Source organism: Carassius auratus, unplaced genomic scaffold (genome assembly GCF_003368295.1).
Source record: "Carassius auratus strain Wakin unplaced genomic scaffold, ASM336829v1 scaf_tig00042015, whole genome shotgun sequence".
Classification (NCBI taxonomy): Eukaryota; Metazoa; Chordata; class Actinopteri; order Cypriniformes; family Cyprinidae; genus Carassius; species Carassius auratus.
Genome location: NW_020526691.1, coordinates 136,997 through 155,691, shown reverse-complemented (window position 1 = coordinate 155,691; position 18,695 = coordinate 136,997). Strand labels below are relative to the sequence as shown.

Sequence of the window (18,695 nt, the reverse complement as noted above, 5' to 3'; positions counted from 1 at the left end):
TCCTGGCTATGACAGTATACAGATCAGAAAAAAATGTCTTCCTTTATTTTCACTTTACTTTATAAAAATGTGAAATATTTCAAAAAAAAAATATATATATATATTTTTTTTTAATTTATTTTTTTTTCATTTCAAGTAGTAACAATTGTTGTTTTAATTTTACTTTTTGGTAACTATTATTACCTTGACCTCTATATAATGCATGGAAAAAGCTCCATTTCTATTCTTTTCAATGACACTTGCATTCACCTAAAACACCAATCAGGTGTAGTTCTGTCATCTACCAGCAGGGTAAAATGCAGAAAATTTAAAAACGCTTACCAATTTATTCTCATCTGTTCCGTCCACAGCCATTATAACGATCACACACTTGGACTGTTTGTTTTTCGCTACACACACGTCGCACACACACGCAGCGAGCGTGGATGTGTGGTAGCCGATGCTTCGGTCAGTTACGTGACAGCGTTTGTGAGTTTTTATATGTGGAAGAAGTTTGTGTTCAGCTAAATATGAGCGAAACTCCACCCACTGCACGCCAGAGATACTCAGAAACCATCAGTCAATAATTCATCAAAACATTTCATTTTTAATATTATGATTGGCTATATTTACGTTAGAACAACGCAGACTATTCTATTGATGGATCATCACCTCGCACGAATGTCTGTGGAGATCTTTATATAGAAAAGATCTTAAGTTAAGAACTGAAATCTTCCTTTCTACTAAAGTAAGTGAGTTTTCTGCAGGTCAATAAATGTGAATCCAATCAAATGGATCTCAGATGCTGCCAGAAGAGTCAAATCTGTTTAATTTACGATGAAATTATAAATGCTCAAATGAGTTCATGAGGATTTTCTCAGTGTGTGTGACAGATCAAGTGCATAAACACTTCTTGCAGGAAACACTTTTATTGCTCAGATACGTCTGCTTTTGTAAATCACTGTTTATATGTAAACACGTGCACAGACTTTTATTTATATACTGATTTTAGCTAAAAGTGGAAGTTGTTTTGATGGTCAACAGTCTGTGGGAGTGGAAAGCACAGCTCATGGGGTCCAGATGAAGACATGTGAACTATTTGGAGTCACACAGATGAAGGGGTCAGCAAAAACCCAGTGTTTTGGGAGGAAAGGGCATGATGGACATACCCAAAATAAAATGAATGCTTATGAGACCACACATATAACCAGGATTTCTTTAAAGAAAAAACACTTTACAATATTTCAATAATTTAACCACCACTACATGCACGTTCACAGTTCTCTGATCATGTCAGTTTATGTTCGTGTAACATGCAGATAAACAATATTTAAAAAACATTTTTTATTAATATATATTTTTGTAGTAGTATTTTTTAAGTAAAATATTTATTTTTATAATTTCTATTTAACTTGATTTATTTTAATAAACAATATTATAAATGTTCATGTGACATTCATGATAAAATATTTAAATATATATATTTTAAGTATATATATAATTTGATTAAAGTATTGTTTTTTAAATAATTTTAGTTGTAGAATATTTTTTCAGTGAAATATTTTTAAAATACATATTTAAAAACCCTTTTATTATTTGTATTTAACATGATTTATTATAAAATAATAAAAATATAAAAAATGTGCTAAAATTATTCTTTTATTACAAAATAATAATAAAAAAATATCACATGCAGATAAAAAATTACAAATATTTTAAGTATTAGTATATTTCATTAAAATATGTATTTTTTAAATATATAGAAAAATATTTGTATTAATTGTTTGCATTTAACATGATTTATTGTGAAGTAATAAAACAATAATAATAAAAAAAAAATTTATATATATATATATATATATATATATATATATATATATATATAAATTTCAATTATAAAATAAAAATATTTTAAAGGTGTTTATTTTAATTTCGCTTTTTTGTTATTTAATTCATTTTTATCTTTTCACATTTACTCACTTTTATACAAAGCAAATTTTCATCAACTATTTGCAAATTTTCATCTAAACTACACAGCATTTTCTAGATTCCTACAATGTAAAAGTCACAGTGATTATATAAAGCTACTTGTGATGACTTATTTATTGACATGTTATTTCAAAGAATGGATTGCATGTGTGGTATTTTTGTAAAAACAGAAACATTTCCAGGTTTCTTCTACAGTAATCTTGGAAGAATGCTGCATTATCACTGTTATTACTTTAGTTATACATTTAGCTCATGTTTGTTATTATAAAAACACACATCCCCAGTTTTCTAGGGAAGCAAACTCACTATTTCCAGTGATTTTAAATGTAATAGTGCAAATATTCATCATCAAATCTCTAAAAAAAAATGTCAGAAGCTATTAAAAACATATCAGGACATAATGGACAACGAGCTTAAGCTGGCAAAATGTTAAGAGAAACATAAAAATAAAGATTTGTTTTTGATAGATTGATGGACTCAAATGCACAAGTGGTAAACAAATCAGCATTTTATGTAATCTATTCAAGAAATAGACTAGATTTTAAGATATATATATATATATATATATATATATATATATATATATATATATATATATATATATATATATATATATATATATATGCATGCACAGGCCAGAAATGTCTATGGTCACTCATTTCAAGATTTCTTTCTTCGAATTTTTGAAGTATCTTCAAGCTTCAGAATTTACTAGAAGTGTCAAATCAGATTTCCAGGAATTGATGTCCACCCAGAATCATATTCATTGTTGAAAGTGTAAATGCACTAATGATTTCATAAGAATTTGCTTGTAGTATGACACATCAGGTGCTGTTTAGACTAACTTTTATGTAATAAAGGTGGATAATTATGCAATGCACGCGTCAGAAATGTTTTTAGCCTTTTATTTGAAGGCTTGACTTTAACTTCTAGATCTAGTAACAGATTTAAAGTCTGTTGGCCTGTTGCTAATCTACCAAATAATGCAATGGCTTTAGTGGTTTTTGTTAGATGAACAACAGCCGGGAACATCGAATGGAAAAAACACTGAGGGAAGGTTTAAAAATTGATTAGCTGCTTTTATTTGGAGACTGGTGGAAAATAAGCGTCGAGCTTCTTTCATGTTCCCTCGTGTTTTCTCCACTTGACACAGAAGACGCAAAAATTAAGTCAGACAACTGGAATGAGTCACAGTGAGTCTGAGGAAACTGATCCAATCTGGTCTCTCGATGAGAAACATTTATTTGTTGGGAAAGACGGGCCGCTGAATGGCGTATTAACCCGCTGTGGTTAATCAGAGGGGAAAGTTGTGAAACAAAAGTGGGAACAGAAGAAAAATGAGTTAAAACATGAGGCTGTTAGGGGAAGCCTTGCGTGTCTGGCCAGATTGAAATTTAGAAAAATTGCAGTTGATTGACCAGTGATGGAATTATTTGGTTCATCGCCACCCAAAAAAGTGCTTTTGGGAAAATAGAGATTGATTTGTAGGGTTCGCTGCTATTTTTGTAGGCCAAAACCCAGAAATCGCATTGAAGGGTGATTTGAATGGGTTTTTTGGTTAAATGCATGAACATAAGCGCAAGATATTTTCATGTTTTATTCTACAACGTAAAATACATCAGGAATGCCTGCTTTTAAATGTTTTATTTTTTTTAAAGCTAAATTAAATGAGACTGCAGGGGTCGCTTTCATAGCCCCATTGCATTTATAATCACAATATTGCAAACTATTTTGACTTTGTTAAAATGTTTGTAATAAAGCCTAAAAGAGTTTTAGGAAGCTCATTAGATGTGATGTTTATAGTTTAGTTCGTTTATTGTGTATGTTTAGCTTTATACTTCTGGTGATTGAATTTAGGCTTCAAAATGCATAAAGTTGCATTGATTTGTGAAGATTGTTTTGAGGAACAAAATCTGTAAGTATCATAAACGTGTGTTGGTCTTAGGGCTTATTTTCTGCAATTGTCCAAAAGTCATTGGAAATATCCTATCCTAATGTACGGATCGGCCTACAAATCTTCTTCAGTCAAGCTCAGCAACATAAGATATGGAAATCATGTGTTGTGGCATTCAAATGTCCTACATTCAGAAATGCACTGGAGCATAGCTCACCGTTGACCTTTGACCCTTCCGTGTCTGCTGTCTGGGGTTCCTGCAAGCACCTGTAAAACATCCAAACACATTTTGAATCAGGTTTGAAGTATAGTTAAAATAAATCTTAATATAGTTACATAAATCTTAATTCACTCTCCCTCAAATGAAGGTCTAAATAGGAGCAGAAAGTCACGGTATTAAATAATGCACGCACTGCAAAAAAATGGAGCCTTCCTCGATATTTGTTTTAATACTGATGTCTAAACGTCCTTAAAAAAAACATAAATTTAAAACTTATTTTTTCTTTGAATTAAGTTGATTTTCTCAGCTCATTGGCAGATAATTGGTCTTGTTTTAATCAAAAGCTCACTTTATTTGAATCAATTTCTTATAAAACAAGAAAAGATTATCTTATGCCAGTCAATGCAGGTTGATTTGAGAATCTTTAGACAAGACAAAAACACTTTTTTTGCATGAGAAGGGACAATAAAAGTTATTTCCATATTCTAGTGATTGGGAGCAGAGATATTCAAGCTACAAGCTTAATTCTTTGTAAAATGAATTTAAAAGTAATGGAGATCTGTTGGAAAGTTTTGCTAATGCAATACATTTACATTTAGAGACCATGTTGACATATTGTGCTCCATTCAGTTTATTGCTCAGATTTTCTTTCCTTGGCCTTAAGAAGCTCTTAAAGTCTTACATTTGTCTTCATCAAACCTGCAGAAACCTGTGAAGTCAAAATGAACGTGTTTTAGTGGACGTCCCCTTACCAGAGAGAAACATGCTTCTTTTATGACAACACATTTTAAAACTTTGTTTATTCATCATAATTAATAAATATGCAAATACAAACAATATTCATAATATCCAAAATACTTAAAGAAAATAGCCATAAAATATTATATACCAGCAAACAGACTGACAACATCAGGTGCAACAGAAATGGGTGGGTTTATGTTGATGAGCATCCGAAACTCCACCTCCACAAGCAAGCCCCACCCACAAGGCAAATCTCCAGTCAGATTAATCACAACAGTCCTGCTGATTGGCTGGGATTTGAGTGTCATTTTGAAGGATTGTTAGGATGGCATGTGCAATTTGTTGTGAAGCGTGGTGTGTTTTTTATTGTGGTCACAACATGTGATTGTACTCACATTTATTTACAAGTGTGATGATGTACGAGTCTTGGATATTTTGCACCAAGTCAAATATGCAAACAAAAATAAAACAAACATTCCCGTGAGAAAATCAGTCAATGGGAAATCCAAACATCCGCAGCAGCTGAAATTCATTCTCGTTTTATCCATTATCAGGTTTTGTCTTGATATCTTTCATCTTCAGAGCCACTCACTCCCAAACTGTTCTCGAGCCCTTTTTGTTCTGGACCTCTCCTCGGTTTCATACATCGATTGTTTTTTGCAATCCACTGGTGTCCCGTTGTGTATTTGAGACGGACTGATCTCAAGATATGTGGGATTATGAACGCTGAGGGATGGAGGTGTCAGTGTCTCCAGTTTTTCTTTTTCTCCACCATTTTTGCCATTTCTTCTTTTTCCATGAAGTCCTCTGTAAAGCAAAGGTGCAAACAAATTCAATTGTAAGTTGTACTGGATTTATTTAATATCCTAAATAAACTGTGTTTAGTACCAGAACTTACCTATGCATTCAGGACAGCATTTTCCTTCTCTCCGAATGGGGTTACTGCAACTCAACAATGGGCACTGCTTTTTCTGGCACTTTGTGACGCCATGCTGTAATGACGAGAAATTAAGTTAACTATGATAATAGTTTGAGGCAAGAAACTACAGGCAAAACATATTTTACAAAATACACTTTAAGTGATAATTTTATTGCATTTGATCTATTTGCGTCATAGAATTAAATTCCAATACATATCTTTACAAGTTTGTTTCTCAACTCCAGCAGCACTTAAATACACCAAAACATAATTATCTGAATGTTTTTTACTGATGGGTTTTTTCATATGTCATTCACACATAACTATAGACATTTTTATTCCCAAAAATGTGGTGAAAATGCATATTTTTAAAGGCAGTAAGGTTTTTTTCTCCATTTTAGCAGCACTTGCATACACCTACACTTAGAGTTTTATTCCCATCTATATTTTGAAGGTTTTTATAGAGAGGTTTGTTCATATGTCATTCACACAGAATTATAGACCCTTTTATTCCCAAAAATTTGGTAAAAATTCATATTTTTAAAGGCAGTTCGTTTTTTTCTCCATTTCAGCAGGGCTTACATTCATCAAAACTTAGGGTTTTATTCCCATCTATATTCTGAAGGTTTTTACTGTGGGGTTTGTTCATATATCATTCACACAGAATTATAGAGCTTTTTATTACCCAAAATGTTGTGAAAATGCATATTTTTAAAGGGATAAATTTATTTTTTCAATTTTAGCAGCACTTACATACACCAACACTTAGAATTTTATTCCCATCTATATTCTGAAGGTTTTTATAGAGGGGTTTGTTCATATGTCATTCAAACACAATTATAGAGCTTTTTATTCCCAAAAACGTGGTAAAAATGAATATTTTTAAAGGCAGTTCGTTTTTTTTCTCCATTTCAGCAGGGCTTACATTCACCAAAACTTAGGGTTTTATTCCCATCTATATTCTGAAGGTTTTTACTGTGGGGTTTGTTCATATATCACTCACACTGATTTATATAACATTTTATTCCTAAAAACATGTTAAAAAGTGTATTTTTGCTGATTTTGATTTTTTAATCTTTAATATTTTGCCTGCTTTAAATCTTTAATGTGTCAACAAAATCAAACAAACATTTTGAACCTGACTTATAAAGTGTTCAGATTTATACTTATGCAAATTAGTGCATATTTAATTCGATAATGCCTTATTTGCATAAATTCCAGAAAAAGTTTGCACTTCTTAAAGTAATTAATAAACTTACTCTACTTATCTAATGTATCATGTTTTAAAATCTCAAAATGTTCTTAAAAGGAATTTGAATTTAAGCAAAGAAAAAAAAAACTCACATCACACCAGCAGGTAATGCACTTCATTTCTCCCACCAGTGGAACACGAGGGTGCCAGTGTTCACTATTCTGGTAGTAGTTATCGCCAAACTTGCAGTGCCGTGTCCCGTCTGCCTGCATCATTTCATCGTCCTCCAGAGGGGGTGTGTCTTCCGCAGGACACTCCTTACAGCAGTCTGAAGGGTTGCGTCTGATTGGTCGGCTGCAGGTGAGAGGCGGGCACGTCAGCTTCTCGCAGTGCACTTCTCCTGTGGAGCCCTGAAATGAACAAAACAACAAGGTTAACTATGAATATTCATGTCTGTGTACACATTTTGTATTTTTTATAGCAAAAACATAAAATAATGTGTATTGTAACGCTTGTTAACATACCTTGCAGGTACACACAGCACACTTAATGTAGCCAAATGGCGGGACGAACGGATGCCATGTTGTGCCAGGTGCATGCATTTTCTGATCACCTTCGAAATAACAGCCTGAAACAACAAATAAACATGTTAATATACAGCTGCGCATTTACAATAATAATTGCGATGTTTAATCGTATGTAAATTACCATTTAATGTTAACTCACCTTCTGGATCTTCCTCAACTTTTTCTACTGCTGTCGTCTGTTTGGATTCTTTCTTTTCTGTTTACAGAAATCAAGCATAATGTTAAATCTACCTCAGATTTTTTATAAAACCTGTTTTTTTTATGCTACAGCACTTTATTATAGTCCAAGCTAAAAATCTTTACACTGCAAATCAAATCTTGATTAGCTTTGTTTTCTTTTCTTTTTTCAGTAAAACATCCTTAAAATAAGACAAGTTTACTTGAGAAGTGAAATTGCATAAGATATTGCAAGAACATGCATGCATTTCTTACCCTATTATTTTTTCAATTAGCCATTAAATTGATTTTAAGGATTCTTACATATACTGAAAAATATTTTTAACGTCTAAAACCTGAATAATTCAACACATGCATGTGCTACTTTTAAATGAACATCACAAATATTTTTTTAAATATATTAATTGTACTAATTTCTCACCATCACAGATGGGACAGCACTGGTCTTCAGGCTGGATGGTGTGAGGACATGAGAGCGCAGGACAGATCACAGGATCACAGATCACTGTCTTCTTCTGCAAGGATTCGAACGGAAAATTACGCAAAATTAATCTCAGTCGCAGAAATGATTCATCAATCAAAGCTACAGCAGTGTGTGTGTGTTACCTGGCAGATGCAGGTAAAGCAGGTGTTGTACTGAGGTGTCCACTGAGACCCATGTGCATGATGTTCTCCCTCAAAGAAGCACGTGTGCGGGTCTTTCCTCAGCTCGGCCGGGTCACGGACGAATACCAGTTCATCAAACTCTGCCTCCTCGACCACCTCACCGCGGGAACCCAACTCACAGCTGTTGGGAACGTGAATCTGGAAAACAAAGATATCCATTAAATACAAAGGTTCAACATATATATTACTTGTATTTAATTAAGTTTTGAATTTAAAGTACTATATTAGCATGATTGTGTTTACATACAATTTTGTGAAAGCATTATACAATAAACAAGCAGACAAAATTATAAAAATAAAAGTTAAAGACTAGTATTAAAATTACATTTTAAAGGATATATAAATATATATATTTTTTAAATATCAAAAACAATGTTACATATATTTCTTTAAATTACAGTGCATTGATATATATATATATATAATACATTTTAAATTATATTAAAATGTAATATTTAAGAGTATGTAAGAGATATAATATTTATAAAATAATACAGTATACAGTATATATATTACATTTTAAGATTTCTAAAATAAAAGTGTTATGCAGATCAAAGTCTTAAAGGTTAAGCAGCCAAAAATTGCAAATATAAACTTTCCAGGTGGAAAGCAAAATTACTGTTGAAAATGTTTATAGTATGGAGGTGTTTTTGTACTCACCCGTCCTCGTATTTCTCCTCTTGGATTCATTTTGGTGCTGACCTGAATATAAGCAGTGCCTTCGTCCAAATGCCTCAATAACTCAACACTAATATCTTTCAACACACCCTGCGCCTGGAAGAGACAGTTTGTGTAAATTTGTGCAAACAGGACGAGATGAGCTCTTAATGTTAAAGCAGAATTGAATGCATTTAACCTACAAATACTGAATGCAGTTCTGGTTTCAGCTCATTTTGGGAAACGCCAGCTTTGTTTTATAAACAAATCCTTTAAAGCATTTTAATAAATAACAGCAGAATCGTGTTTGTCCGTCTCTGGCACGATTTCACCGAAGCAGCCAAAGAAAACATGCTTTTGTTGTGCTGCAATCACGCAGTTGACATTATCTCCGGGTGTAAACGATGCCAAATTATGTTGAACTTCGAGTCTCTTGACTTGTTTACCTGTTGACCGTAGAAGCCAGTCAGAAGTCTCTTGTGATTGGTGGACGAGTCGTCCATCTCGCCGATCTCGGCCAATCCGTGCAGGTGGGCGTTGACGGAGGTGTCTTCGCTATTGCTGAGGCCGTTGATGACGATCTCGTAATGCAGATGACACTGTTCGTCCACCGAGACCCAGGCGTGACCCGCTGCACCCGTACGGACAGGAGGAGACACAAACTGACCCGCCAGAGGAACCGGAAGCTCTGCGGATAAAAATTTTGTTATTAATTAATAATCAAATTATTGTCCAAATGTAATGTTTCAATAAAAAAATATGTGTGTGTGTGGAATATCTAAAACAAATAAATATTAATACAATTATAATTATTGTAATATATATATATATATGTGTGTGTGTGTGTAAAATATCTAAAATGTAAGAGATAATATACATATATAAGTACATTTATACAAAAAACTACAATTTACTATACAGTTTATGTTTATTAAATAACTTAGTTTTTAATGTAAATTAATATTAATAATATTAATAAATAATATATAATAAAATAATTTTAATAAATGTATAAAATATGTAAGTGTATATATATATATATATACAAACACATATGTACAGTATTTGAATATTTAGAATAAATGTACAAATAAATATTATGATAAATTTATATGACTTGTTTTCTATAGAATATATTTAATTTTATTGTGTCTATTGTAAATTCTTTCTCTCTCACCGTTTCGGCGTGCGTCCAGTCCGTTGTAAGGCAGCATTCGTATCTGTCCACGCAGTTCGCTCTCCTGCTGCTCGGCCGTGGCGATGTTAATGAACAGTTCGTTCTGCAGAAGCATGTGGATGTGTCTGGCCTCGACCCGACCACAGCTTCCCATCGCTCGTCCGCCGCCGCGCTCGCCCGCTGTGGAGAAATCTGCGGTGATGTCGTACAGCACGCTGCGTTTACTGCGCCGCCGCGGCTTCATCTCGATCGTCACACCGACCACCGCGCTGCTCAAACCCGCCACCAGGACCTGCTCGAGAACATCAGAGCGGTCAATTGATGGAAATGGCTAAGTGATCGAGAAATGAGGGAACAGAAGGGAGTCGTTACCTGGAAGTCGAGCGAGCCGTTGTGATGGAGGGTGAAGACGGCTGACCCGACGCCGCCCGTTTTCCCAGGAGTCAGTGCAGAACCACTGGACATCACACTCTGAAGAGCTGAGAGACACATTTACATCATTGTTTTTAGAAATAATCTACAGTCAAAATATATAGTCAAATAGATCGGATCCCAAAGGTTTATATGTGAACTTGAAACTCGAATTTACATCTTTTACCAAAATGATTTGTGAAATAAAACAATTTCATTTAAATATGTTTTATAGCTATTTTTTTATTTACCTTGACACCTTGACTAACATTATATTTTAACTTTGATGTATATTACCTCTATTAACATAATTACCCAAAATGATTTTTTAAATTAAATAGCTTCATACATTTATTTATTTATCTATTTTAGTTGTATTTTTTTGTAGTTAGAAAAGTGGTGAAAATTAAATATGTATTGTTTTGGTGCATAAATCCTTGCCTAAGATTATAATGTTAACTTAAATGTAAATTTCCTTGCGTTCACATGATTTCTCAAAATAAACATTTTGATGTAAATATGTTTTTTTTACTTGTATTTTTTGTACGTATACAGTGAAAAAATTAATATTTATTGTTTTTGTGCATGAAACCTTGACTTAGAGTATATTTTAACTTAAATATCCTTGAATTGACAAAATTTCACAGAAACAAAATGTTTGAAATAAATACGTTAATTGTAGTTACTTGTATTTTTTGTAGTTAGAAATAATAGTTTTTATTGTCTTGGTACTTTAGACTTTGACTAAAATTATATGTTAACTTCCTTGTATTTACACAATTTCTCTAAATAAAACATGTTTTTGTAGTTACTTGTAGTTTTTCATTGTTAGAAGTATAGTGGAAAAAACTCAAATTGTATTGCTTTTGCACATAAAACCTTGACTAGCATTACATTTGAAACTATTTATAAATGAATAGAATGATAAATGCTGATAATATGGTCTCTTTAAATAACTTGTATTTGAGAACCAGGGAAAACTAAACCCAACAGAGGGTTTTGTGTGCGATTAAAGGTCCAGAGGGACTCAAACAATCGCAGTCAGAGAATCACAGTCAAACACACATGAATTCATGCAGGGTCAAAGGTCACGTCTGGAGTGACATCATCCCCCAGAGATGAGGGAAATTAGCTGATGTGCAGGTAAATAGAGAACGCTTCGATGCAGAAAGAAAGAAAGGACGGTCGACGAAGGCCGAGGACTAAACAGAGAGCAAAAGTGGCGCAGGATCGTTTAGGTTTGAATTCTTCACACATAACGTCAAGCTGTTCACAGTGCAGCTGGAGTCAGACAGCAGACGGAGCGCCAGCACAGCGTGACCTTGGCAGCGCTGCCAGCGTGTGTGTGTGTGTGTGTGAGGCCTCACACAGACATATGAGTCACACACACACACAAACTCTTGACTAACATACGGAATGACCAAGAAACTAATCCTAAAGCATTTGACCTCTAACCCCTTGACGGCACTGCCGCACATTCCTGAGCTCTTCACGATCGAGATTGTAATTATGAACTCAGTACGAAGAGAAATTTCATTCTGGCATGAGAAATACCCAGGATTATTTATGCATGAGACAAAGATGAAATATAACACGGCGTAAATCACGGGATAAAAACAGCCCCAGCAGACAGACGGATGTAGTTACTGATCTAATGTGAGATCACACTGAAGTCTGGTGTCATTTAGTTCAGCTCTGAGCTCACTGCACAACACTGTGTCACTGAAAGATGATTAAACTAGCCAACAAACAGAAGTGAAATATGTTGTTTCAAATTAAATCTTCGATATTTGCAGTAACACTTCCTGTTAATGTTTTTTCATATTTAACAGTACAAATTAAATTGATTTATGTTTTAATGGGGTGATTTAATTAAATGTTTTTAAATGATTGGTGTGTATATGTTAGGAGAAAATTGTAAGTCTTTTTGGATAAAAGCGTATGCTAAATGCATAAATTTAATTAAAAAAAAAAAATTAAAAAAAAAAATATATATATATATATATATATATATATATAAACCAAATAAATTTTGGTATTTTAAATAATTTTATAAAAAAAGTAAAATAAAAAAAAAGTATTAAGAAATGACATGGCTCTTTAAGCTGATTTATGGATTAATGGTTTGACTTATACCTGTAGTTTTTAATAATCATCATTGTCTTATTAGATAGTATTATATCAAATAAATAAATAGTAATACATAAAATATATATAATTTAAATCAGACACAAATAAATATCTATTAAAAGAATACTGCAAGGACTTTCATATCTCTGTCAGCTGATTTACTTGTATTTTTAAAAAAATCTGTATTTTGTTTTAACAACATAGTATTATAACAAATGAATAAATATTAATACATTTTAATACCATAACTTTTTCATTAAAATAAATATAATTTGAAAAACAAAAACTAATATTAATACGTTTTAACACAATAAAATATTATACATTTATTATAATACAAATAAATAAATATTAACACATCTGTCAGCACAGGAGGGAAACTCTGCAACTGTATTTTCATGGCTCTTTAAGCTGATTTATGTATCAACGGGTGATTTATGAGGTGATTGTTAGCGACTGGCTGCACTTACTGTCACATGATCTCTTGCCAGAAATGAATCCGGAGACCTGACGAGAGTTTTGACCTTCTGTTTCCACCGAGATCTGCAGCTGTCCGCGGGACAACCAGAAGAGTTCACGACTGTTCAGATCGGCCAGGACTTCAGCCAAGTCAGAGTCCTACAGACACACATCAGAAAACATGCTTCGTTAATATTCATTTCGATCAGTATATGGATGTATATGTGTGTGTTTTAACTCACATCTGCAGAGATGTTTGCTTGTATTTCTCTCAGCAGATGCTGTCGGTACAGCAGTTTCACTCGGACTGGCACCTTTACAGAAGCTGAAACAAAATTATTTAAAAAAATAAATATAAATATGCATAAAAAAAATTATACAGATATATATATATATATTTTTTTTTAATGCATATTTTAATTAAATTATATTTTTTTTCTTTGCACTCACAGCTCCCGTGAGAAACGAGTCCCTGCAGGATCAGGATGAAATGCAGATTGTTTTCCGTGTCACTGAGCGTCAACATTGCGATTCCTCCCATCCCAGAATGCACCTCGTCAGACGTCAGGATCGCGCTGAACGTTTCTGTCAGACAAACCACAGGAAATGAGCCTAAACGTTTAAACACATCAGACTATGAACGGGATTGGAGGTAAGGTTTGGCACGCACCTGCGAACAGCGCTCGGTGTTTGATGATTTTGCCCTGTATCTCCTCCTTCTTGTTGTCAGCGGTTGTCATGGAAACATGCAGCTGCTCCGCCTCCAGCTGACGCAGGTGAGACTTTGGCAGGTTCCTCCAAACTCCACAGATCTAAACATTAAACACATTTGAATATTTTCTGTTTTCATTTTAGATTAATTTTGTGTCTTTATTATTAATAGGTTTTTTCTTTGTTTTTATTTTATTTTATTTTTCTTTATTTTTACTATTTTTATTTTACATTTCTTAAACAGATTTTAATATTTTCTGTTTATATTTTAATTTTAGTTGAATTTTGTGTCTTTATTATTAATACGTTTTTTCTTCATTTTTATTTTATTGAATTTTTCTTCATTTTTATTATTTTTATTTTATATTTATTAAACACATTTTAATATTTTCTGTTTTCATTTTAGTTGAATTTTTAGTTTTGTTATTAATTAGTTTTTTCTTCATTTTATTTTATTTTTATTTATTTTTATTTTACATTTATTAAACATTTTTAAATATTTTCTGTTTTCATTTTAGTTGAATTTTTAGTTTTGTTATTAATTAGTTTTTTCTTCATTTTATTTAATTTTTCTTAATTTGCATTATTTTTATTTTACATTTATTAAACACTTTTTAATTTCTTCTGTTTTCATTTTGGTAAAATTTTGTGTTTTCGTTATTAATTAGTTTTTTCTTCATTGTTATTTTATTTTTATTATTTTATTTTACATTTATTAAACACTTCTGTTTTCATTTTGGATGAATTTTGTGTTTTCATAATTAATAATTTTTTGTTCTTTTTTTGTTTTTTATTTTATATTTTAATATTTCATTCTTATTATTTATTTTTGTTATATATTTTTTATGTTAATTTATATATGTTTCTTTTTTCATGTAAATAGGTAAATATTATTTCAATGGTTTTAGTCAACGATAATAACTCACCATGTCTGTATCCGCCAGTGGTACTCTGAACTCAAACGCTGTGTTTCCATCAGAGTCCAGGAACGTGATGAGGCTCGGCCTGTTCATCCTAAGAGACAAACACATGTGTAAAGTGAGTGATGGAGGAATAGGGTGGTGTTTGACATCACATCTGCTCTGGTGTGTGTCTTACCTCTGGAAGGTGATAGAGAAGGTCAGGCTCGTTCGAGCGAGTGTGAATCGTGCCCGTGCGACGCCGCTGGAGCTCGGCAGCCACGAGTCTGTCACGCCCGTGAGTACAGCCACAAAATCTGCTCAACAATAAATCAGGTTAATCATACTGTCGGTTTAACCCCGGAAGAAATGCATAAACATTTCTAAACAATGCATAGTTTTTAGTAAGGGAACGAAACTTTGCAAATGCTTAAAGACCTTCAAAATACACATTATTTATGTTTTTCAGATTTTTTATAATTATGTTTTAAGAGATATAACCATCTAAATAATCTTTTTGCGGCCGGGTCATTTTTGACCCGGGTACGTATAAGTATTAAAATATTTTTTGTTAAATGATCATATTAGTGTCAAAAGCTTTTGTAAAATAAATTTACTGTAATATGCCTTTACTCTCTCACACTTTTGGGACAGAATTTTGTTAATAACCACGAATATGTGCGGCTATTGACGAATCACTGCAGCATGTTAATTTTTGCATTATAGTTTTTTTCAGTATGGTTCATGTGTAATTTGATATTTCATAATCATTTCAATTGCATAAACATCTGTAAATGCAGTAATAGCATGGTAACATTCAAAACCCATTCATGAGAAGTTGCTGATTTTACAGATGAATGCATTATGAGGAGAGTCTTGAGTCTCACCGGCAGCGCTGTCTCGGTTGCTGTTCTCCTCAGAGCTGATGTAGGATCTGTCGTTGTAAGACTTGTGCAGGTCGTCATCTTTCTCCTGGAAGAACTCAAACAGAGACTCCACCTCCTTTTTCCCTGAGTTGCCTGTGACCATGAAAACCGAAATGCATGATGTCAGAAAATCGTAGTACGCACAATAGAGCCAATGTTCTAAACGGACCGGCATCCATAAACATGAGTGCAATTATGCCAAACCAGATCATCTGTCCACACTTGCTGCCATTTGTCTGCGAGAAACAGCGCTGGCCAAAACCTTCCATCATTCCCTCACACTTTTTCCCGTATAGCAGTGTGACCCCATTCCAAAAATGCTGGACTGTGTTTCCATTTGTTCACCATTTGCAGAAACACACTCACACACTCACACGTCTGCATCTGTGCGTTACCTTTTGGGCATGTTTTGCAGCAGTGTCCTGGAAGCAAGACGGGATCGTCGCAGGTCGGATCGGGACAGTCCTGTTTCATATTCCTGCAGCTCACCTTCCCAAACACCTTCCCTCGCCGGCTCCTCTGCTGCTCGGAGAAATAAATATATATATATATTTTGTATTCAGATGGGTGCATTTATTTATACAACTACAGACCAGCTTTACAGAAATAAACTGGAAAATGCAAAATTCAACAATTATGAAACTAATTTGATTCAGCTATAAGCAACTCTACAGAAGACAATGGAGTCATTAATCAGCTAAATTCAGTTTGGAGTTGATTCAGTTCAGTTCTACAAGTGTTGCATCCCATTTGGCCAAAAATAATAATAATCGAAAATATACAAAAATTACAAAAAAATTGTTTTGTTATTATAAAATTAAAAAGTAATATTTAGAAAATATTTTAAAATGGGTATTTAAAATAATATACAATTTAAAATATGTTGCATGCCATTTTTAAATTAAAATATGTATATAAAATGTAAAAGTAATATTTAAAAGAATAATAATATTTACAATTATTATTTTAAATATACAATTTAAAATTAATATGGCATCTTATATGTTATTTTTTATGAAAATATAAAAAATATGTATTAAATATAAATTAATAAAATCTATATAAAATTATATAAAAATTAAAAAATTAATGTTGCATCCCATATGACAACAAACAAATTCAAAATAAACAAAAATTTAAAAAAGTTAATTTAAAAATATAAAATTGTATAAAAATGAAAAAAAAAACATTTAGTAAATATTTTTACGTAAATATTTTTAAACACACACACACACACACACACACACACACATATATATATATATATATATATATATATATATATATATATATATATATATTTTTTTTTTTTTTTTTTTTAAGCATTAAACCAAATTTGAGTTCATTCTGTAAAGCAACTTTACAGAAGACAATAGAGTCATTATTCAGATTCAGTGTTGATTCGATTCGGTTCAGTGACTGTCGATGTTGCAATGCAAGGTGTGTTTGACGTCTTACCGGCTCGCAGTGACACATAACGCAGTGCATCACACCGAACGGCTCTCCGAGATCTGGATGCCACGTGTCTTCCAGCGAATAAAAGCGGCCACCGAAGGAGCAACCTGATTGAGACAATAAACAAGAGCAGCGTGAAGAGACCCCCAGACGTTTACTGAGACCCCGAGGACGGGGAATGTGTACAAATCAGCTTCAGACGGCCCATACTGAGCCAAACCTTCAAGAACACCAACTAAAACGAGCAGCCAACGAAATCAAATTCAGCACTGGGAACCAAAACATCTCCACTGCTTTGTTTTGAAAAGAGAATGAGAGATTCAAGTAAATTTGCCGTTTATTGCATCTGGAACGAGCTCAGTGATCATCAGTTGCAGGTCACGTCCTCCCTTTATAAAGCAAGACTATTAAACAATTTATTGTTAAGCTAAACACTTTCAAAGACACGCACGTAAACTGTCACAAACGGAGGTAGATCATAATAAATGCCTTTGACCGCTGCGTGTGCCATTGCATCAGATCTCTGTGGTTTATCTGGCTCTTTTGGAGATTATTACAGTTCTTTAAAACACCAAATGCATTGATGGCTTTTCTGAAGACCTGGAAAATAAAGTGTTTTGGGGCTTTTGGCTGTAAATGCATCCTAATTATTATCAAAAGAAGAGTTTTTCTTCATATGCACACGTTAGAACCGAAAAATAAATGTTTGAATTGGAATCGAAATGGTTTTATTGCATCTGGTGCTTTAAAGAGTTGAAGATCCAATAATGGAACGTCAAAACATACATTAAAGCATTAAATCATCAGATGCATTGATGGTTCTGTATGGATGGAGTTATTTGTGGAGATTTTTTTACTTTAAATACATGAGAACCCATTTTTTCTTCAAATGCACTCATTATAGCCAAAAATAAAGGTTCTGGTTGGAATCCAATTTGGTTTTATAGCGTCTAGTGCTTTTAAAAAGAGTTTTCGAGTATTGAAAAAGATTGAGTATTGAAACATCAAATAAAAGCATTAAATCATCAGATGCATTGATGGTTTTCTAAAGAACTAGAGGATGGAGTTATTTTGGCTCTAACTGAGACCTCATTCTGATCAAAAGAAGAGTTTTTCTTCATATGCATTCATTTGAACCAAAAATAAAGGTTCAAATTGGACTCCAAATGCATCTGGTGCTTTAAAGAGTTGAAGTTATCAAAGTTAGTCCATATAGCGCAGCAACTCAACAACGCTTCTAGTAATATCGCTCTTTGGAGATTAAAACGCTTACCGGATAAGCCTTTAGAGATCATGGGTTCCCTCTCGGGTTGGATGGGTAACGCGGGGGTCTTGAGTCTCGAGCCCAAAGCCGACGCGAGGAACGCGCAGCACAGAATCCACAGAGCTCGCGACGCCTCCATCCCTCAGAAACTCGCCAAAACGCAACTCAGCGCTGACAGAGACGACGAAACCAAATAAACAGAGTGAGGTTCTCCCCGATGTGTCTCAGCGAGTGTGAGTCGT

General features: G+C 33.2%; 1 protein-coding gene and 1 pseudogene across 1 annotated transcript; both read right to left on the bottom strand.

Annotated features, from left to right (window-relative positions):
* The window catches only part of LOC113085614 (chloride channel protein 2-like), a 19,703-nt pseudogene extending 14,572 nt beyond the window's left edge, over positions 1-5,131 (bottom strand).
* Positions 4,865-18,695, bottom strand: LOC113085615 (chordin). Its single transcript, XM_026255215.1, has 21 exons — positions 18,463-18,695; positions 17,193-17,296; positions 16,130-16,256; positions 15,696-15,827; positions 15,008-15,125; positions 14,836-14,923; positions 13,869-14,010; positions 13,649-13,783; positions 13,441-13,523; positions 13,210-13,357; positions 10,571-10,677; positions 10,199-10,490; positions 9,468-9,709; positions 9,025-9,138; positions 8,305-8,502; positions 8,120-8,213; positions 7,661-7,717; positions 7,459-7,562; positions 7,087-7,344; positions 5,722-5,815; positions 4,865-5,630 (listed from the first exon to the last, which is right to left on the bottom strand). The coding sequence occupies exons 1-21, from the start codon at positions 18,590-18,592 to the stop codon at positions 5,566-5,568; spliced, it is 2,832 nt and encodes a 943-aa protein (XP_026111000.1). The 5' UTR covers positions 18,593-18,695; the 3' UTR covers positions 4,865-5,565.